Raw genomic sequence first — 22,401 nt, forward strand, 5'->3', positions numbered from 1 at the left:
GGACATACGAATTGCAGATGGCCAGCCAGTCAGTTCTTTGTTGTGCTCTAGGCTTTTTGGCAAAGCAAGACAGTGCTGGCTGCCCTTTGGAGGAACCTCTTCTTCCCATGGAAGCCAGAATGTAAATATCAGGACATTTCAAAGTAAAGCTTGCGGCAGCCACCATTGTGAGCCTCCCGAACACCAAGAGAAAGCTGGTGTCCCTTCAGAGCCGACCATCAGAAATGAGTTTCTTCCCACTCAGTCCCTGTACACCGACTTTCCCCTCCCAGACAGGCGACTTTTCAGTGGCGTTTGCACAGGGAGAGGGGAGACTCTCTCTTGCACCTTAACTTGGTTCAACTTTAGGGTTAGAAGAGATTGTTTGGAAGCTGCTGAGTCTCCAGGCAGAATCGAGAGTTCTCTGGGTTTGCGGTTATATGTGGAGTGCTTTCTAGCCAAAGGTTAAGGTTTTTTAAGTTCATGTTTATTTGACAAGTCAGTGAGCCCTTTCACACGCAGTACTCAGTCTGTTTTCACAACAACCTGAGAGAAGGAATCTGTGGTGGAGAGATGTCCAGTGACTAGCTGCTAGTGCAACTGCGAAGAGCCTAGTCTTCAGTTCTCAGCATAGCCTCGTCCCATGGAGCTGTGCTCCCACTTGTGGTCCAAAGATGTACCTGGCTGAGAGACATCTTCTCCTTTACCCCCAGGGGAGCTGGGCACTGGCTGAAGGGCTGGCAGAGTGCACACCCAGGCTAGAGGTGGAAAAGCTCCGTTCCACTGGTCACCTTTTGGATGGCAGGGAGGGTGTACCTCCTTGCCTCTCTTTTCTCCCTTCTACATTGAGCAAAAGTGCACCAAGCCTCTGACCTGTCATGTAAATTATCCTGTGCCCTTGCTGAAGGTCAGAGAAAGTAACCATTGCAATTTCTGACTCTTGAATGCTGAGCTTTGAGCCTTTGTGTTTTAAACTACCCTTGTGAAAGCCCCAAGTCCAGAGCATGTGGCGATTTGCAGTTTACAAAGATTGGACTTGCTTTGCCCTGGGAGGCTGGAGGCAAGCCTGGCTCTGCACCCTCCTGGGCTCCTCTGTCTGCTCACTCAGGACCATGTAGAGCCACTCGCCTCAAAACTGATTCTTTGTGGGAAATGGCCATGAGTTAAGAGATGAGACTTTGAGCTTCAGTTAGACAAGGTGTAAGGTGTGAGGATACCCACAAGGAAATAGGATCCTGAAGGTGGCCAGGAGCATGCACCACGTGCAGGGACCCGTGCCACTTCCAGGCTTGTTCAAGAATATCCAGGCTCTCCAGCCCCCAGGCCCTGGACCCTGAGTCCCTGAACCCCCACCTTAACAGAGGCCAAACCCTGCTCCCCTTCTCCCTGCCAGACTCCTGCAGATTCTTCTTCAGATCTTTAGGCCTGGGTTTTTCAGTCTGTTTTTAGTGACCCTTGAGATCATAAAAATCACAAATGATGCATCTCACAGGGTTAAGGAAAAGTGCATGGGAAAGAAAGGAATTTGGCCTCAAGAAGAGGAAAGGAATTGTGGTACTCTGAGCAGTTGATCAAAAGAAGGTGTTTCCGATATGTAAACTTCACAGTTCACTACTGAGGAGTCAAGGGGTGGGCGTGGGGAGTGAGTGGGAAGAAGGTTATATACAGTAGGAAGTGGGAAGAGTCCAGAGCCTCCGTGGAAGGATGGAGTGTGAGAGGAAGAGACTTGGAAAGAATAGCACCTGATAGCACCTGCCACTGGCCGTGGTGAGTTTTAACTCCTAGCAGTGCAGACACTGATGGTGCCAGTTGTGCATCTCATGAGGCTGTCTTGGTCTTGCAGATGGCTGGCACTGTTTAGAGCTCAGACTTGAATGGACAAAGTCCCCTCCCATTAGGAAGGTGCATTTGCTCCCTGTTGTCCAGAGACAGACAAGGCAGTGTGGTGCATGCTTCTATGGTGCTGTCCAGGCCCAGAGTGATGAGGAACTGGAGGGATCCCAGATTCCAAATTGGACCTCCTTCTGTCGTTCCTAGTTGCCTTAGCTAGGTTACCCACCCAGATGGCATGCAAAACTCAAAACTAAAGCAACATTTTTTTAAAGAGGCTATTTTATGGGGGGTTTTGACCTACATTTTTTTTTTTTTAAGTCTTTTGCCCTGCTGGGGCTGTGGAGAGAATCTGTTGATTGAGACTAGTAGCCTCTTGTTTGTGGTCACTTCTTCTGGACATTAAGAATGAAGTTGGGTATGGAGGAGCCTGGGCAGTGTCTGCAGACAGCACTTGCTGCTTACTGACACAGACAGACAGAGGTTGCAGCCTGTGACCGAGTGTGGCTAATGCATGCATTTCAAATATGCAAATGGTACCAGCTCTCTCTATTCTGTCTTCTTTTAGGTGAGTTAACAAGGCAGGTTTAGCTCCTGTAGAGGCCAGTGTTGAATGCAGAACCAAGACTGTTTACATGCTGTACAATATATTACGTTCATTTTCTGAAGGAGAAAAGTCTTGGCAGTTTCTCGGGGAATGGTATGACCTTCTCTGGTCCTCTCAGATTTAAGCAGTCCTCTTCCTCCATTTCCCGACAGTGGGAATTTGCTTCAGGGCTCTTGGCGGACACTCTGGAGGGTGGGGAATGACTGGCCACCAACCTCCTCAGAATCCCACTCTTGAGTGTCTGAGCTGAGTCTGAATGCCCTGAGAATGTCCTTTTCACACCTCAGAGGACCCCAGCGGGACTGGCAGGGTGGCCTGAAAATGTCCTCTTCAGCCCTTAGAGGTCTACCCAATGGGACCTGGCTGGGTGGCCTGAGAATGTCCTCTTCAGCCCTTAGAGGTCTACCCAATGGGACCTGGCTGGGTGGCCTGAGAATGTCCTCTTCATGCCTTAGAGGTCTACCCAATGGGACCTGGCTGGGTGGCCTGAGAATGTCCTCTTCATGCCTTAGAGGTCTACCCAATGGGACCTGGCTGGGTGGCCTGAGAATGTCCTCTTCATGCCTTAGAGGTCTACCCAATGGGACCTGGCTGGGTGGCCTGAGAATGTCCTCTTCACCCTTTAGAGGACTACCCAATGGGACCTGGCTGGGTGGCCTGAGAATGTCCTCTTCACCCTTTAGAGGACTACCCCAATGGAAACTGTCTGAGTGGCCTGAGAATATTCTCTTCTCCCCTTAGAGGACTACCCGAACCGGACCTGGCTGGTTGACCTGAGAATGTTCTCTTCTCCCCTTAGAGGACTACCCCAACGGGACCTGGCTGGGTGATGAGAACAACCCTGAGATGCGAGTACGCTGTGCCATCATTCCATCTGACATGCTGCACATCAGTACCAACTGCCGCACAGCAGAGAAGATGGCATTGACGCTGCTGGACTATCTCTTCCACCGCGAGGTGCAGGCCGTCTCCAATCTCTCTGGACAGGGCAAGCATGGCAAGAAGCAGCTTGACCCCCTCACCATCTATGGGATCCGGTGTAAGTGCCTGGGGCTTCCTCCTCCTTGCTCCCGTTCCCTGGCATTCTGGAAAGGCTTGGATTCAGGGCAGGCCCTAGCAAGGTCATGCTTTGGGGAACTGAATAACATCCATGTTCTAAGTGTTGGGGTGGACCCTGATGTCAGATCTGGTCAACGAGGGGAGCTCCTGGATTAGATGTCTTCTTGAGTTGGGTGTTGCCCAGCACTGGGTTCTGGCGATGAGAAAGATACTCAGGAAATGGATGCCAGGTGATTTAGAGCCTTTATATCCAGGGCCTTTAATATCTGAGCCTCGTGTCCTTGCCGGCTCTCAAGGAAGAGAGAAAGAGAAAGAGCGCCAGAACCTTCCTTCCCTGCCCTCCTGCTGATCCTGACCCCAGTGCTGCGGTTGGTCGTTTGGAGGAGGACACTTTAACTGAGAGGGCTGGGGCTTTCCAGAGAAGGTGCAGCTCCCAGGTGGGCCTTAGTGTACACTGACCGTAGGAGAACCCTGGCCGTGGGGCCTGGGGATCCCAGATCACAAGTCCCTTTCTCCTAGAAAGAAGTAACAGGGAATTTCAGACGCTGGGTAGAGGCTGGCCCTGATTTGGCAAGGGGCCTTGAAACATCCTTGGAGTGTCCTTGGCACAGGTGTGACAGTGCGGGTTTTCAGAGGGGCGCTGGAGAGTGTTTGCCGAGGTGACTGGGGAAGTGTGGCTGGTGACCTCTGGGCGAGGAGTGGGTACTGAGGGGGCAGGTGTACTTGAGCACCGGGATGGTATGTCCAGGCCTGGTCTCACGCACGTTGAGGCTGCAGCTGTAGAAGTCAGCCACCCTGCCATGCTTTGCTTTCCTCATCCGGGAAAGGTATCCACAAGCATCATCTTCACTGGGTGCCCAGGTGGCCCGACTGAGCTTCTCGGCTGGTGTCTGCCAGTTAGTAGGGGCTTGGGGAGCTGCTGCCTCCATAGGGCCCTGGCGGGTTGCCAGTGACACTCACCAGCCTCTAGGTACTGTGCACAGCTGGCAGCCTGCCCTCTAAGCCTGTTCCCCAGACCAGCTGGACATGCAGCAGAGGGCAGACGTTGGCCTCCCAGCCAGAACGTGGTGCTCCCTGGCACTGATGCTGCATGCCACTGTGGGACCAGCCTGCCTCTTCCACGAGTTCTCTGTGGGGTGAAAATGCCGAGGCTCTTTTTGGTGTGTCCAGGTGTGTGGAAAACAGGCTGCGTTCAAGCACAGGAGGAGGCTGGAGGACATCAAGTGCCCAGTCTGGAGAGAGGGCGGGTGGTGTGGAAAGCTCGGCCTGTGTGTGGGCAGGAGCCTCGGAGAGATGCAGGGCAGCTGGACGTCAGCGAGAGGGAGACCCGAGAGTGCGTCTTCAAGAAAGTCAGTGTTGGCATGGAGCCCGCCGTCGGCCCTTTTCCTCCTGCACACCTAAAAGTGGCATCACGGTGTTTTCCCCTCAGAAATAAATGGATTGCCTCTTCTTGGGGAAAGATGACTCTCTTGGCTCAGAGGCTGGGAAAGTACAGCTCTGTGTGGCGCGTGGGGTGCTGGCTGAGCCTGGCTGGCCCCACATGTGTGAAGAGAGCAGATCAGCCCGCTTTTCCCCTTTTCAGAGGGTGAGATATTTCTTTTGCTTCTCTAGGTCAGTCACTATCAAGTCAAGACTATACTTCGAGAAGTAAATTGCTGGCACTTGGACTGCTGCTTTTCTTTCCCTTGAACTTTAGTTCACATTAGCAGTGATGTTATTTTTCATTCCTTTGTGGGTGATAAACTTCATGCCACCCACTAAGGGGTCAAGACCACAAGTTTAGTCTCTTCCTTTTTTCCCACAGTGCCTCTCACAGCCTCCACGAGGGGCTCAGTAATTGAGAGTTGGAATCTGGCACCATGAGGGGGAACCACCAGGGTCAGTAGTGGGGGTGCTGGGAAATGGACAGACCATTAGCAATGACAAGAGGAGACTGGCTTCAGATGTTGGTATTGTCAGACGGCTACCAGGGCAGTAGAGGACAGATGCGCTGGGCTGCTGTCTCCCCAAGCCTGGAACATGCCCGGGCCCATGTCCTTCTCCCTGGTGGCCGCTGGACACAGCCATGGGAACTCGCCTTCAAGGTGAGGTCACGCAGCAGCCTGGAGAGAGCAGGTGGCCTTCTGTTCTCCACGCACCAGAGACTGCTGTGGACCGTCTGTTTGCCCTGAAGTTCCACTACCTCTTCTGCCCGAAGCAGCCAGGCTAAGGGAAATAAGAGCACAGTTATGCGGTGTGAAATCAGTGTGCAGTTTCTTTGGTGGTCTTCCTGAGTGTGTCCTGTTCACAGCTCTCCAGGAGGCTTGGAGGAATTGTGCGGTGGGCAGGAATGGGATTTATAGAGCCATCTCCTCACTTGGGCGGCCCTGGCAGTCCTGAATTTTAAGGACAGTTTTCCTGGTTAGGGATAAGACTTGAACATTTCATTTTTCCTTTCTTGGGCTTTTGCCTCAAAACTGAAGTGAGGGTAGTGATGTTTTTATTTTACGAGGCTTTTTAATAAGTTTTCATTAAATAACAAGACATAAATTACTTCAAGTGTAAAATACCAGTTAAATTCAAGGTAATCTTTTTATCACATCAATATAACATTTTTCTTACTCCGTTTATTAAGCTGAGGTTACTCAGTACTGTCAGAAAAGATGAGGAAAGCTTTTTGAAAAGTGAAAGTGGCAGCTTCAGGCAATGCCTAGAGGTCAGGAGGAGCCCACGTCCCACCCTGAGCATCAGAGAACGCTGTGCGGTTGCTTAGAGCATCGTGTTTGTTCCCAGCTGATGCCCAATGATGAAGCTTCTGAGGGCAGAATGTAAACACGTTTGGGCACCACTCCTATTCTGTCAATCCTTTTATTTCCAAACCTATAAGCACTGTCAGAAGCAAGAAATTTTTGTTGCTGATCCATTAGTTAATTTTTCTTGGCAGTTGCCAGGGTGGCATTTGTCATCCAGATGGAATCTTGAGTCGCAGTTGGAAGGAATTACGTAATGTGATGTCTTTGGGGTTTCAAAATGTATAATGTCTAACTGTATGAATATTTATTTATTCAAAAGATATAAAGTAGGTTTTCAAGTGGCAACTTGATTTTTGCAAAGTTGAATTTAAATGTTAATGTTTTTACTTATTTCTAATATGTATATGCCTGTGTGGTCTTGAATATATTCTATTCTGTTACTAACAAATTTAAAAGCTTGCCTACTCTGATTAACCCTAGAGGAATTTGGAAGGTCCTTCCTGGAGTATAAAGGAATGAGAATGGGAGCAGGGTTTTTAGAATGTATTCCAACCTATTTTTAGAATATATTTATTGATGTCTGTATGTCATAGGACACGCTACTACGATCTGCGACTGCTGTTTCTCTTCTTGTGTTGAGACTGTGCTTGTGGTTGGGCTGCCGTGTGACTGCAGTCGGCGGTTGGGCTCCTCCGGAAACAGTCGGTGGTTGGGGTGGTTGGTTCCACTGTCACTGCAGGCAGTGCTGGGACTCTTGGTCGCAGCCGCAGCCTTTGGGCTCCTCTGTGACTGCGGCCAGCCATTGGGGTCCACCGTTAACTACCGCTGGTAACTAGCCCGGACTTCTTGAGGCCTCCCCCAGCACCTCAGACCTGGCTGGCATGTTAGTAGGTCAGGAAATAGTTACTGAGTTAGCGACTGTGTGCTTATTGGAGAGAGGGCCTGAAAATCAGAAAACAGGAGTCATTGCTTTCATTTATGAGGACGAACAAGTGCTCCTGAAACTGTTTTGGGTTGTCATTCTCTCTTAGCCTGTGGATTTTGCCTCTCCTCACCCCAATTTGTTTTTACCTAGATTTTGGAAATTTTGGTTATCATTATATTCAGAGTCAAGGCTGTCTCAGGCACATGCTCAGAAAAATGTAAGAAGTGTCTTTCCAAAGCAAAGGAAACTTTTGGTATTTAATATAGTACTAAAGAAAAAACCATCTTCTTTGTTTTATTATTTGATTATTTGTATTTGAATATTTGGGTTTCAATAGATAAAGATTTGAACAGCTGGGGCAGTCATTTAATGCTCAGTAGCTAATTCAAACTCAGTGCTTAATAGTCAAATAGGAATTTTTCATCTTAATCTTTTTTAATTACTAAAATTTTGAATTTCATCCAATGTTTTCTTGTTAATCAGTGAAGTTTCATGAGAGGAGAGAGAAGCTGGAGATGTGACCATGTTTGAAGACCCCATCTGTGAGCCCCACAGTTATGAGTACTGTTCTGTGTAGCCATTCGGTTGAAGGAAAGTTGAGGTGTCTGGTGCACGGTGTGCTGGCTCACAGCAAGGAAGCGTTCTGCCACCTGCGTCCTGGGCGAGTGACCACTGTGACTGTTTCCTCATTGGGTGAGGCTGTCTGATGTCACTCACTCAGTGATGCATTGACGACTCTCTGCAAACAGGAGGACATTTGGGGGCCAGTAGGTGCCCTGCTGTGTGCAAGAGCAGCGCTGGGTGAGGCACTTGCTGTCTGTGGCCCAGCAGCTGGGCGGAGGGCGTGTTGTTCAACTACACGCGCATAGTCTCCAGGGCATCTGAAGACGGCAGTGCGGCCTCTTTGCCCTGAAGTTGTCTTTCCTTTAACTGAGAAGGCAAGACAGAGATAGATGACAAGCTGATTGAGCATGTATCACTTTGAGTAGCGGTGGGAGAATGCCTTAATGATCAGTTGTGATAATCATTTATTCAACAAATGTTTAAATATTTGTTGAAATGTTTAAACATGTTAAAATATCTTCTGGGTTCTTGGGATGTGGGGGAACAAAATAGAGATCCTTGTGTTTTTAAAGGCAGTAGAGAGCAAACACAATAGATATATAAATTCTGTAAAATGTTAGAAGGTGATCCGTACCCTGAGGAAACAGGTAGAGCTGGGTAAGTGAGACCAGAACTCCTTGTGTCGGGTGAGAGCACACTGGGTTGGAGTGAATAAGGGCAGGGTCGTTGCAGTAGTGTTTGAGTGAAGACCTGAAGGAAGAAGGGAATTAGCTAAACAGGTGTCTGGGGGGAGACTCTTCCAGGTAGAGGAATAGCCAGTGCAGAGACCCTGAGGCAAGACCATGTCTGGCATATTCAGAGCACATAGAGGAGGTGAGGGGGTCAGCATGGAACAGTAAGTGGTGAGGACAGAGAGGGGGATGGAGCCAGGTCACCCTGGGCCTTGTGGGCCATTCTGAGAACTCTGGGAGTGACTGATAGTGCAGTGAACAGCCTTACAGGATTTCGAACAAGAGTGGCTTGGGCTGGTTTACATTTTGCTCGCCTTGTTGTAGAGGCCATGTTGAAGCTGCACAGAGGGTGGTGGGCAGGTCGCAGTGAGGAGGGGATTGCAGTTATCCAGGGAGACTGGGTGATGGCATTGTCTGTGCTGGGAGAGCCTGTCTCTGGGTATGTTTTGAAGTTGGAGCTAACAGAACTTCCAGATGGGCTGTGGGAATGGGCCCTCAAGGGACTCCGAGGGTTTTGTTCAGAAGGGTAGAGGTGGCCTCGAGCAAGAAGGGGAGTCTGCATGTGGAGTAGGTGCTGTGTGGGAGCAGGAATGTGGCTTTGGCTACTGAGCCTTAGAGGTGCCCCTTATGTACCCGGGAGGAGGGGTCTGCTGGGTGCTGGGATGTAGGCGCATAGAGTGCGGGAGAAAGGGCTGGAGACGGATTTGGCAGGTGTGGGGGGTCTAGGATGCGATGAGCCACCAAAGACCCTGTGTAGGCAGAGCGGAGGCCAGGGGCATATGTCCTCCGATGCAAAGCACAAACTCACTTGTTCACTGGGCAGATACTTGCAGAAATGTTTTGTTCAAGATACTGGGCCAGGTGTTGTAGAGATTACAGAAACAAATCCTTTCCTAGTTAATGAGTTAAACATGTGATTATTTATAATACAACGGAAAAGTGGTGAACACCAGAAAAACCTAATGGCTTCTTGTGGGATACTCCTGGGCAGCTGCGCTTCAGCAGAGAGGCAGGCAGTGCTTTGTGATGAATGGGTGAGCAGGAGAGAACAATGGGCTGGGGGTTTGTGATGAATGGGTGAGCAGGAGAGAACAATGGGCTGGGGGTTTGTGATGAATGGGTGAGCAGGAGAGAACAATGGGCTGGGGGTTTGTGATGAATGGGTGAGCAGGAGAGAACAATGGGCTGGGGGGGTTGGAAAACCCGTTGCTATTGATTCTCTTAATCTTAGGACCTTAAGTGCTGTCTGTGGATTTAAAGAAGAGAGAAGTTGGAACTTGAAGAGTCTGGGAAACTTTTGTGGCCCCTTCATGTCAAATTTATGACCTTTTTTGCTGTTCTTATGTGCTTAAGATCAAGTTAAAAGTTATTTAAAAATTAACTGGTCCCACTTGGTTTGACAAAATGTGCTCCTTTTCTTTGTCATACAGCCCATCGGAGAATGCAAAAATTTTATATTTTAGTAAATATTTGTATTTGATCTTGGAAGATGACTTATTGTCTAGTTAACTGTGGTCACTTATACAAGTAGATTTTCTGGATTATTTTCAAAGAGGAATGGATCAAAATTTTACATGCCCCCTAAGCCAGCCTATGTGTAGACCGGGTTCCTGCCACAGTTGTATTTTTGAGTTGAAGCTGTTCCCAAACAATTGGGACCCAAGAAGAAGGCATTTCTCTCACTGTTTTTATTTGGGATGTGTTTTTTCAGGTCACCTTTTCTACAAATTTGGAATCACAGAATCTGATTGGTATCGAATCAAACAGAGCATCGACTCCAAATGCCGAACAGCCTGGCGGCGGAAACAGCGAGGCCAGAGCCTGGCAGTCAAGAGCTTCTCCCGGAGAACCCCATCCTCGTCGTCATACAGCAGTTCAGGTACCTCCTCCTGAAGCAGCGCTGCTCCGGGCGCGGGCTGCGGGCTTTGGGCTCAGTGGGTGCGGTCCGCACGCAGGTGAGCGAGCCCGCCGAGGCGCCGGGGGCCGCAGCGCTGCACACTCATGGGCCGTGGGACGTGACGGGTTGTTCGTCTGTCCCCTTCCTCCTTACGCTGTGGGTGAGGACCCAGCCCACCCCCACTGGGCTCTTCAGTGAGCAGGACCCCCGCATTTCCTAGCTGGGTGGCAGGCAGGACAGGGCCTTTGCACACTGGCCCACCTGGGTTCCTGGACCCTGGCGGGGGCAGGGGCTTGGTCAGTACCACCGCCGGCACCCCTCGACCTGCAACTCCATACCTCCCTGTGCCTGGGTGGGCGGCTCCTGGCGGCACTGCCCCTCCTCTTCCTCTTCCTCCCTTGCGTGGTAACCCAGTTGAAGGGGTAAAGGTGGGCACTGACTTGCTCTTCTCTACTCTGTTTGGAGGCTGGGGCCTCAGCTGGACTTTTCCACAGGGTAACAGGAAGAAGTCCCGATCAGCCGGGTGCTGCCCAGGCGCTGTCGGAGGGCTGTTCTGCACCCCAGTAGCCGTAGCGTGCAGTCTCTGCTGCTTTTTACCTGTGGCATCTTGAAATATTTCAACAAATGATGACTTGTTTTTTTAGAAATGCAATTTTATTGACATATATTCACATAGCATAGAAACCATCCAAACAACTTGTTTTTCTAATGATTCTATTGAAAGTTGAAGTTAACTTTGCTTTGTAGCGAATAGACAGCTGTCTCACACGGGAGTGTGTTCGCTGGGTTCCACCTTCGAGTCCTCTCACTGCTCGAGGTCTCAGCCGTTGGCTTTTACTGTGCCTGTCCCTAGAAATGCCCTGGAGAGACCCTCTGTCACTGCAGGGTTGGCAGACCTGTGTGCACGGATCCCACCTGCTCTGAATGTGCTCCTTCTCCTTGTTGTACAGCCCGTTGGAGAAATAGGTGATCCAGGAAAGCTTAGGATGTTAGTAAATTGAAAAATACTGGGATAGGTATGTTCCTAGTAAATGTGTAGTTCCCTTTAAAGTAGCGATTATGGGACTTTTGCATCTTATTAAAGGAGGGTTTTGAGCATCATCTCAAAGACGAAGCGTATTTATTTCTCTTTGTGACCTTTTTCTTTCTTATTGTATATGAACGTGACCACTGCGTGTTTCATGGTGGCAGAAAAATATTCTTTCATAATAGAAAAATTAATTTTTATGATTTATATTCTTTCCAAGCACCTTAAATTAAAAGAACATCAGCTAATATTTTAATTATCATGTCTTATTTTTAGTCAGGGCAAGATAATTTTTTACCTTTACTAATCAGTTTTTACATATAATGGAATATTTTCCTCTCCTCTTAAAACAGATGCTACAAATGTGACATCTTAGTCTGTGTTGTGTTCTTGCAAAATTTTTATTTATTACTTTTTTTTATTAATTAAAGAAAAAAGAAATTAACACAACATTTAGAAATCATTCCATTCTACATAAGCAATCAGTAATTCTTAACATCATCACATAGATGTATGATCATCATTTCTTAGTACATTTGCATCGATTTAGGAAAAGAACTAGCAAAACAACAGAAAAAGATATAGAATGTTAATATAGAGAAAAAAATAAAATAATAATAATAATAAAAAAGAAAAGGAAAAAGAAAAAAAAACAAAAGACACAAACAAACAAACAAACAAAAACTATAGCTCAGATGCAGCTTCATTCAGTGTTTTAACATAATTACATTACAATTAGGTATTATTGTGCTGTCCATTTTTCAGTTTTTGTGTCCAGTCCTGTTGCACAGTCTGTATCCCTTCAGCTCCAATTACCCATTATCTTACCCTGTTTCTAACTCCTGGTGGACTCTGTTACCAATGACATATTCCAAGTTTATTCTCAAATGTCGGTTCACATCAGTGGGACCATACAGTATTTGTCCTTTAGTTTTTGGCTAGACTCACTCAGCATAATGTTCTCTAGGTCCATCCATGTTATTACATGCTTCATAAGTTTATCCTGTCTTAAAGCTGCATAATATTCCATCGTATGTATATACCACAGTTTGTTTAGCCACTCGTCTGTTGATGGACATTCTGGCTGTTTCCATCTCTTTGCAATTGTAAATAACACTGCTATAAACATTGGTGTAAAAATGTCCATCTGTGTCTTTACCCTTAAGTCCTTTGAGTAGATACCCAGCAATGGTATCGCTGGGTCGTATGGCAATTCTATATTCAGCTTCTTGAGGAACCGCCAAACTGCCTTCCACAGTAGTTGCACCATTTGACATTCCCATGAACAGTGGATAAGTGTGCTTCTTTCTCCGCATCCTCTCCAGCACTTGTCATTTTCTGTTTTATTGATAATGGCCATTCTGGTGGGTGTGAGATGATATCTCATTGTGGTTTTGATTTGCATTTCTCTAACGGCCAGGGACATTGAGCATCTCTTCATGTGCCTTTTGGCCATTTGTATTTCCTCTTCTGATAGGTGTCTGTTCAAGTCTTTTTCCCATTTTGTAATTGGGTTGGCTGTCTTTTTGTTGTTGAGTTGAACCATCTCTTTATAAATTCTGGATACTAGACCTTTATCTGATATGTTGTTTGCAAATATTGTCTCCCATTGTGTAGGCTGTCTTTCTACTTTCTTGATGAAGTTCTTTGATGCACAAAAGTGTTTAATTTTGAGGAGTTCCCATTTATTTCTTTCTTTCTTCAGTGCTCTTGCTTTAGGTTTAAGGCCCATAAAACTGCCTCCAATTGTAAGTTTCATAAGATATCTCCCTACATTTTCCTCTAATTGTTTTATGGTCTTAGACCTAATGTTTAGATCTTTGATCCATTTTGAGTTAACTTTTGTATAGTGTGTGAGATACAGGTCCTCTTTCATTCTTTTGCATATGGATATCCAGTTCTCTAGGCACCATTTATTGAAGAGACTGCTCTGTCCCAGGTGAGTTGGCTTGACTGCCTTATCAAAGATCAAATGTCCATAGATGAGAGGGTCTATATCTGAGCACTCTATTTGATTCCATTGGTCGATATATCTATCTTTATGCCAATACCATGCTGTTATGACCACTGTGGCTTCATAATATGCCTTAAAGTCAGGCAGCATAAGACCTCCAGCTTTGTTATTTTTCCTCAGGATACTTTTAGCAATTCGGGGCACCCTGCCCTTCCAGATAAATTTGCTTATTGGTTTTTCTATTTCTGAAAAATAAGTTGTTGGGATTTTGATTGGTATTGCATTGAATCTGTAAATCAATTTAGGTAGGATTGACATCTTAACTATATTTAGTCTTCTAATCCATGAACAGGGTATGCCCTTCCATCTATTTAGGTCTTCTGTGATTTCTTTTAACAGTTTTTTGTAGTTTTCTTTATATAGGTTTTTTGTCTCTTTAGTTAAATTTATTCCTAGGTATTTTATTCTTTTAGTTGCAATTGTAAATGGAATTCGTTTCTTGATTTCTCCCTCAGCTTGTTCATTGCTAGTGTATAGAAATGCTACGGATTTTTGAATGTTGATCTTGTAACCTGCTACTTTGCTGTACTCATTTATTAGCTCTAGTAGTTTTGTTGTGGATTTTTCCGGATTTTCGATGTATAGTACCATATCGTCTGCAAACAGTGATAGTTTTACTTCTTCCTTTACAATTTTGATGCCTTGTATTTCTTTTTCTTGTCTTAATTGCTCTGGCTAGAACTTCCAACACAATGTTGAATAATAGTGGTGATAGTGGACATCCTTGTCTTGTTCCTGATCTTAGGGGGAAAGTTTTCAATTTTTCCCCATTGAGGATAATATTAGCTGTGGGTTTTTCATATATTCTCTCTATCATTTTAAGGAAGTTCCCTTGTATTCCTATCTTTCGAAGTGTTTTCAACAGGAAAGGATGTTGAATCTTGTCAAATGCCTTCTCTGCATCAATTGAGATGATCATGTGATTTTTATGCTTTGATTTGTTGATACAGTGTATTACATTAATTGATTTTCTTATGTTGAACCATCCTTGCATACCTGGGATGAATCCTACTTGGTCATGATGTATAATTCTTTTAATGTGTTGTTGGATACGATTTGCTAGAATTTTATTGAGGATTTTTGCATCTATATTCATTAGAGAGATTGGTCTGTAGTTTTCTTTTTTTGTAATATCTTTGCCTGGTTTTGGTATGAGGGTGATGTTGGCTTCACAGAATGAATTAGGTAGTTTTCCCTCCACTTCGATTTTTTTGAAGAGTTTGAGGAGAGTTGGTACTAATTCTTTCTGGAATGTTTGATAGAATTCACATGTGAAGCCGTCTGGTCCTGGACTTTTCTTTTTAGGAAGCTTTTGAATGACTAATTCAATTTCTTTACTTGTGATTGGTTTATTGAGGTCATCTATTTCTTCTTGAGTCAAAGTTGGTTGTTCATGTCTTTCCAGGAACCCGTCCATTTCATCTAAATTGTTGTATTTATTAGCATAAAGTTGTTCATAGTATCCTGTTATTACCTCCTTTATTTCTGTGAGGTCAGTGGTTATGTCTCCTCTTCCATTTCTGATCTTATTTATTTGCATCCTCTCTCTTCTTCTTTTTGTCAATCTTGCTTAGGGCCCATCAATCTTATTGATTTTCTCATAGAACCAACTTCTGGTCTTATTGATTTTCTCTGTTGTTTTCATGTTTTCAATTTCATTTATTTCTGCTCTAATCTTTATTATTTCTTTACTTTTGCTGCTTTGGGATTAGTTTGCTGTTCTTTCTCCAGTTCTTCCAAGTGGACAGTTAATTCCTGCATGTTTGCCTTTTCTTCTTTTCTGATAAAGGCATTTAGGGCAATAAATTTCCCTCTTTGCACTGCCTTTGCTGCGTCCCATAAGTTTTGATATGTTGTGTTTTTATTTTCATTCGCCTTGAGGTATTTACTAATTTCTCTTGCAATTTCTTCTTTGACCCACTCATTGTTTAAGAGTGTGTTGTTGAGCCTCCACGTATTTGTGAATTTTCTGGCACTCCGCCTATTATTGATTTCCAACTTCATTCCTTTATGATCCAAGAAAGTGTTGTGTATGATTTCAATCTTTTTAAATTTGTTAAGACTTGCTTTGTGACCCAGCATATGGTCTATCTTTGAGAATGATCCATGAGCACTTGAGAAAAAGGTGTATCCTGCTGTTGTGGGGTGTAATGTCCTATAAATGTCTGTTAAGTCTAACTCATTTATAGTAATATTCAAGTTCTCTGTTTCTGTATTGATCTTCTGTCTAGATGTTCTGTCCATTGATGAGAGTGGTGAATTGAAGTCTCCAACTATTATGGTATATGTGTCTATTTCCCTTTTCAGTGTTTGCAGTGTATTCCTCACGTATTTTGGGGCATTCTGGTTCGGTGCATAAATATTTATGATTGTTATATTTCTTGTTTAATTGTTCCTTTTATTAGTATATAGTGTCCTTCTTTGTCTCTTTCAACTGTTTTACATTTGATGTCTAATTTGTTGAATATTAGTATAGCCACTCCTGCTCTTTTCTGGTTGTTATTTGCATGAAATATCTTTTCCCAACCTTTCACTTTCAACCTATGTTTATCTTTGGGTCTAAGATTTGTTTCCTATAGGCAGCATATGGAAGGATCCTGTTTTTTAATCCATTCTGCCAGTCTATGTCTTTTGATTGAGGAATTCAGTCCATTAACATTTAGTGTTATTACTGTTTGGATAATATTTTCCTCTAACATTTTGCCTTTTGTAATATATATATCATATCTGATTTTCCTTCTTTCTACACTCTTCTCCATACCTCTCTCTTCTGTCTTTTCGTATCTGACTCTAGTGCTCCCTTTAGTATTTCTTACAGAGCTGGTCTCTTGGTCACAAATTCTCTCAGTGACTTTTTGTCTGAAAATGTTTTAATTTCTCCCTCATTTTTGAAGGACAATTTTGCTGGATATAGGAGTCTTGGTTGGCAGTTTCTCTTTTAGTAATTTAAATATATCATCCCACTGTCTTCTAGCTTCCATGGTTTCTGCTGAGAAATCTACACATAGTCTTATTGAATTTCCCTTGTATGTGATGGATTGTTTTTCTCTTGCACTTTCAAGATCCTCTCTTTCTCTTTGACCTCTGACATTCTCACTAGTAAGTGTCTTGGAGAACGCCTATTTGGGTCTATTTTCTTTGGGATGCGCTGCACTTCTTGGATCTGTAATTTTAGGTCTTTCATAAGAGTTGGGAAATTTTCAGTGATAATTTCTTCCATTAGTTTTTCTCCTCCTTTTCCCTTCTCTTCTCCTTCTGGGACACCCACAACACGTATATTTGTGCGCTTCATATTGTCATTCAGTTCCCTGATCCCCTGCTCAAATTTTTCCATTCTTTTCCCTATAGTTTCTGTTTCTTTTTGGAATTCAGATGTTCCATCCTCCAGTTCACTAATTGTAGCTTCTGTCTCTTTAAATCTACTGTTGTAGGTATCCATTATTTTTTCCATCTTTTCTACTTTGTCCTTCACTCCCATAAGTTCTGTGATTTGTTTTTTCAGTTTTTCTATTTCTTCTTTTTGTTCAGCCCATGTCTTCTTCATGTCCTCCCTCAATTTATTGATTTCGTTTTTGAAGAGGTTTTCCATTTCTGTTCGTATATTCAGCATTCGTTGTCTCAGCTCCTGTATCTCATTTGAACCATTGGTTTGTTCCTTTGACCGGGCCATATCTTCAATTTTCTGAGTGTGATCCGTTATTTTCTGCTGGCGTCTGGGCATTTAATCAGATTTCCCTGGGTGTGGGACCCAGCAGGTTGAAAGACTTTCCTGTGAAATCTCTGGGCTCTGTTTTTCTTATCCTGCCCAGTAGGTGGTGCTCGTGGCGCTCGTCTGTCTGCGGGTCCCACCAGTAAAAGATGCTGTGGCTCCTTTAACTTTGGAAAACTCTCTCTGTGGGGGAGGGTCGCCAGCCGAAGCGGCTTGGGGGAGTGCCAATCCCAATCTCCCAGCCGGCCCGGGAATCCGCGCATGGGAAGGGTCGCTGGCCTCAGCTGCTTGGGGGAGTGCCTGTCCAAATTTCCCAGCTGGCCCGGGGCACCAAGCGTGGCGGGGGGTGCCGGCTGCCGCGGCTTGGGGGAGCGGCTGTCCAAATCTCCCAGCTGGCCCGGGGCACCAAGCGTGGCGGGGGGGGCCCCGGCCTCTGCGGCTTGGGGGAGCGCCTGTCCAAATTTCCCAGCCAGCCCGGGGCGCCAAGTGTGGCAGGGGGGCGCTGGCCGCCGTGGCTTGGGGGAGTGCCTATCCACCGTTCCCAGCCAGACCGGGAAGCCACGTGTTTGGAAGGGACCCCCGGTCACCGGTCACCGCGGCTTGGGGTATCCCCGATCCAATTCTCCCAGCTGGTCCGGTGTCCGCATGTTGAGGTGGGGGCGCCAGCCGCCGCCGCTTGAGGGGATCGCCTGTCCAATTCTCCCAGCCGGCCCGGGAAGGAGGGAGGGAGGGACTCCGGCCGCCTGCCGCCCCGGCCCAGGGAGACGCGCGCCCCTCAGTGATCTCACCGCAGCGGATTCTCCCAGCCAGTCAGCCGTTCCAGAATGGGGTATGCTATCTTCTTGATCTCTGTCGTGGTTCCAGGAGCTGTTCTGTATCGTTTCTACTCCCCTAGTAGCTGTTCTGGAGGAGGAACTAAGACCCGTGCATCTTACTAAGCCGCCATCTTCTCCAGAAGTCCTATTTATTACTTTTGATAGATTTTTATTTTTTAAATTATTTAAAAAATAAAGTCCTAGGGATTTTCTTTATACCAGTCATCTTATTGGCAAATAAAGAGTTTTACTTGTTTTCCGTTTTGCATACTTTTGGTATCTTTCTCCCGCCTTGCTTGCACAGACCGGAACCTCTAGTGCAGTGTCGGACAGAAGTGATGAGAGCAGGCTGTGTTCCGGACCTTACCAGGAAAGCATCTTGTATTTTACCTTTCAGTTTAATGATAGCTGTCGTTTATGTAAGTGAGGAAGTTCTCTGTTTTCTGTGCCAGTGTGGAGGATTTCATGCCTCTGGAGGAGGCTCGAACTGGGAGATTGTAACTTTTTTTCAACCTTCAGCCTCTCTGTGTTGAGTTAAAGAAAAAATAGCTATAGAAAGCTGCACAGCACACAGTGCTTAGATAGCTGAATCAAGTTTATGATCAGTTTACTTAATGTAAGTTTGGGTATTGAGGATTTGTAATTCTTTTTGGTGTATTTGTTCTAGGATATGTATGGTTGATGATGGTCAGGTTTTCCACAGCTGATGTGGGTGGTTTTTGGTTTTGTAAGTAGGCACTCGGTACTAGTTTCCCCAGTGATCTGGCGCATTCATTTTCCGTTTGGATGGAACGGTCTTTTGCCTTTCGGAATGCATTTTCCAGTGTTCCTGAAGTTGGTAGGCATCTTTGGTGATCTTCCATTCCCTACCTCTACCGGAGGCCACTAGCCCACGCGGGGTTTCTTTTCCTGGCTGAATTCATCAGGGTAGCCAGTATCCAGCCAAGTCACCTCAGGTTGCTTTTATGAAGTGGCTCCTAGTTTATCAGAGGATTATACTTTTGCTCCCATAAGGGAGTAAAAGTACAGACCACTTTTTCTATTTCATTGAGATGTGAGTGAGTTTAAAGAGTCTTTGAAATTTCTCTGATGCAAATGCTGCAGTAGGCTCATTCATGCGTGTATTGCAGTATTTACCACAGCCCTTTAAAGACTGGGTTGTGTAAGACAGGAAAAAACAGTGTTCTACATACTCGGTGTCATCATTATTGTCCCATAACTTTGTTGCAAATATGAACGATGCATGCACACAGGCAGTCCCCAGGCAGAGGAAGGCTTATTTATAAGCAGAGGAAGGCTTGTTTATAAGCGGATCATTTTGCTTTGGGACATATGTTCCCGTGGTTATCCAAAATTTACCATGTATAATTATACAGTACTGCTCCTAGCCAGAGTTAGAGGGAAGGATTGCTGTTGGCATTGGCAGAGATTGAGGACACCATCCTAGTTTGGACTTTGTGTACCTTGTCTGCCTTCATGTCTCTGTTTCAGCAGGCAGGCTTGCTGGCACGTGGCACCCTTTGCTTTCTTTCAGCTGTTGAGATCCTTGGTCCTGGTGAGGGAGGTAGTTTTGTAGCCCGCTGACATCTGTCCCATTTTTGTTGGGCCTTCACGGGAAATATCTCTGTCACTCCAGCCACCTTCTCTCTAACGTGGGGGTCGTGATAACAGTGCTGGGTGTTCTGAGCTTGGCCTGGCGCAGACTGCTCTCTCGGGTTGGCATCCCGTCTACGGGCAGGGGTCAGGGCAGGGGCAGGCCCCAGCCAGTCTGCCGTGGCTTGTGCCCTGTCCCGGCCTCCGGGAGATGGACGGAAGTGTGGTTGCATGGAATCCGCTCAGCATTCTGCCTGCTGCGTCCTGCGGCAGAGGGCAGTCGTGATGGCTGCACTGCCCGGGAGCTTCTGAATCCTCCCAGAGGCACCTGACATTGTCAAGAGAGGGAGTTTCTCCAACTCTAGTGAATCTCTAGTTGGTAGAACATCACACAGTACAGTAAAAGTTGGGGGGACATTTGGGACAAGGTAAAGGAAGATAGTTTTGGTGCAATTGGCTGTCCTCTCCCAGTTTCTGTTTGCACTCAGGCTTCCTTCCCCTCAGGGGTGGGTCACCCACTGTGCCTGATCTTCATAGTTTTTCCTTTCTCTGTTTCTGTTTCCCTTCTCTACAAGCTCTACTTTAAAATTTCTTGTTTTTGTTTTTTCTCTCCCCACAGTAGCTTCCTTGGCAGTAGCCCCTGGAATTTGATTTAGCACGGTTGAGGGTTGGGTCAGGGTTCATGGATGGCAGTGGGCAGAGTCCACTCTTTGTCAGTCCGAACTCCATGTTCTGAAAACACTGCAAGCTGCAAGGCAGCTTACCTGGCGCTCTCTCCGTGCTCTTTCTGAAGCAAGTGCTTTTCTCCCTGTTGTTTTCGTAGTTATCAGATACTTCGTCTCCACTGTTGCCAGATTCTTGGAGGTGGAAAGTGGTCAGCTACTGTGGGCCACACAAGTTGTACCCGTAGAGGAATGCTTGTTGAGTGGCATGTATTGAAGGCTCTCTTAATGAGAAATCTAGACTTTTTTTTTTTTAACTTTTTTTATTAATTAAAAAAATTAACAAAACATTAAGATATCATTCCATTCTACATATACAATCAGTAATTCTTAATTTCATCACATAGTTGCATATTCATCATTTCTTAGAACATTTGCATTGATTTAGAAAAAGAAATAAAAAGACAACAGAAAAAGAAATAAAAAAATAACAGAGAAAAAAAAAGGATTATACATACCATACCCCTTACCCTTTGCTTTCATTTACCACTAGCATTTCAAACTAAATTTATTTTAACATTTGTTCCCCCTCTTATTTATTTTTATTCCATATGTTCTACTCTTCTGTTGATATGGTAGCTAAAAGGAGCATCAGACACAAGGTTTTCACATTCACAGAGTCTCATTGTGAAAGCTATATCATTGTTCAATCATCATCAAGAAACATGGCTACTGGAACACAGCTCCACATTTTCAGGCAGTTCCCTCCAGCCTCTCCACTACATCTTGAACAACAAGGTGACATCTACTTAATGCATAAGAATAACTTCCAGGATAACCTCTCAACTCTGTTTGGAATCTCTCAGCCATTGACACTTAGTCTCATTTCACTCTTCCCCCTTTGGTCGAGAAGGTTCTCTTAATCCCTTGATGCTAAGTCTCAGCTCATTCTAGGGTTTTTCTCAGTCCCTTGATGCTGAGTCTCAGCTCATTCCAGGATCTCTGTCCCACATTGCCAGGAAGGTCCACACCCCCGGGAGTCATGTCCCACGCAGAGAGGGGGAGGGTGGTGAGACTGCTCGTCATATTGGCTGGAGAGAGAGGCCACATCTGAGCAACAAAAGAGGCTCTCCTGGGGGTGACTCTTAGGCCTAAATTTTAAGTAGACTTGACCTATCCTTTGTGGGGTTAAATTTCATAGGAACAAACCCCAAGACTGGGGGCTCAGCCTATAGCTTTGGTTGTCCACACTGCTTGTGAGAATATCAAGAGTTCAACTTGGGGAAGTTGAATTTCTCCCCACTCTCACCATTCCCCGAAGGGGGCTTGCAAATACTTTTCCAGTCACTGATCAAATCACTCTGGGATTCATCGGGGCATCACTCTGGACAAACCAACAAAATCTCATGTCCTACCTGAGATTCCAAGTACTTATGACATTCAATCAAACTATCTATGTGAGTTATATTAGGAAATGCTCTAGTCAAAATATAAATTTTGTAACAAATAAACATTTTTTGCTTCAGTCTCACACATAAGGTGACATTTTAAAGTATTAATTACCATCTGTTTTCAGCACCCTGCGATAATGACATTCCTTTGTTCTTTCTCATGCAAAAACATTTTTAAAATTTGGACATTGTACATTTCACTATTATTATACACTCTAGGCATCCCTAGATTATACCATCTCGATCTTTACCATCTATCTTTCTTTCTGATTTCGTTTATGTCCCCAGCCCTCCTCCTTCTATCATTCTCACATGCAGCTTCATTCAGTGTTTTAACATAATTACATTACGGTTAGGTAGTATTGTGCTGTCCATTTCTGAGTTTTTATATTCAGTCCTGTTGCACAATCTGTATCCCTTCAGCTCCAATTACCCAATATCTCACCCTATTTCTATCTCCTGATGGTCTCTGTTACCAAGGAGATATTCCAAGTTTATTCACTAATGTCAGTTCCTATCAGTGAGACCATACAGAATTTGTCCTTTTGTTTCTGGCTAATCACACTCAGCATAATGTCCTTAAGGTCCATTCATGTTGTTACATACTTCATAACTTTATTCTGTCTTACAGCTGCATAATGTTCCATCTTATATAAATGTCACAGATTGTTTAGTCAACTGTCTGTTGATGGACATTTTGGCTGTTTCCATCTCTTGGTAATTGTTAATAATGCTGCTATAAACATTGATATGTAAATATCCATTTGTGTCCTTGGCCTCGTGTCCTTTGAGTAGAGACAGCATAT

The 22,401-nt window shown here is 45.2% G+C and overlaps 1 protein-coding gene across 3 annotated transcripts in view; it reads left to right on the forward strand.

The window, feature by feature from the left end:
- Nucleotides 1-22,401, forward strand: part of BANP (BTG3 associated nuclear protein) — a 189,313-nt gene that overhangs the window by 83,509 nt on the left and 83,403 nt on the right. For all 3 annotated transcript variants that reach the window (XM_077133259.1, XM_077133258.1, XM_077133260.1), the window contains 2 exons: nucleotides 3,216-3,455; nucleotides 10,139-10,306. In XM_077133259.1, coding sequence (XP_076989374.1) covers nucleotides 3,216-3,455; nucleotides 10,139-10,306 — 408 coding nt within the window. The remainder of the gene's footprint in view (nucleotides 1-3,215; nucleotides 3,456-10,138; nucleotides 10,307-22,401) is intronic.

Source organism: Tamandua tetradactyla, chromosome 16, assembly GCF_023851605.1.
Source record: "Tamandua tetradactyla isolate mTamTet1 chromosome 16, mTamTet1.pri, whole genome shotgun sequence".
NCBI lineage: Eukaryota > Metazoa > Chordata > Mammalia > Pilosa > Myrmecophagidae > Tamandua > Tamandua tetradactyla.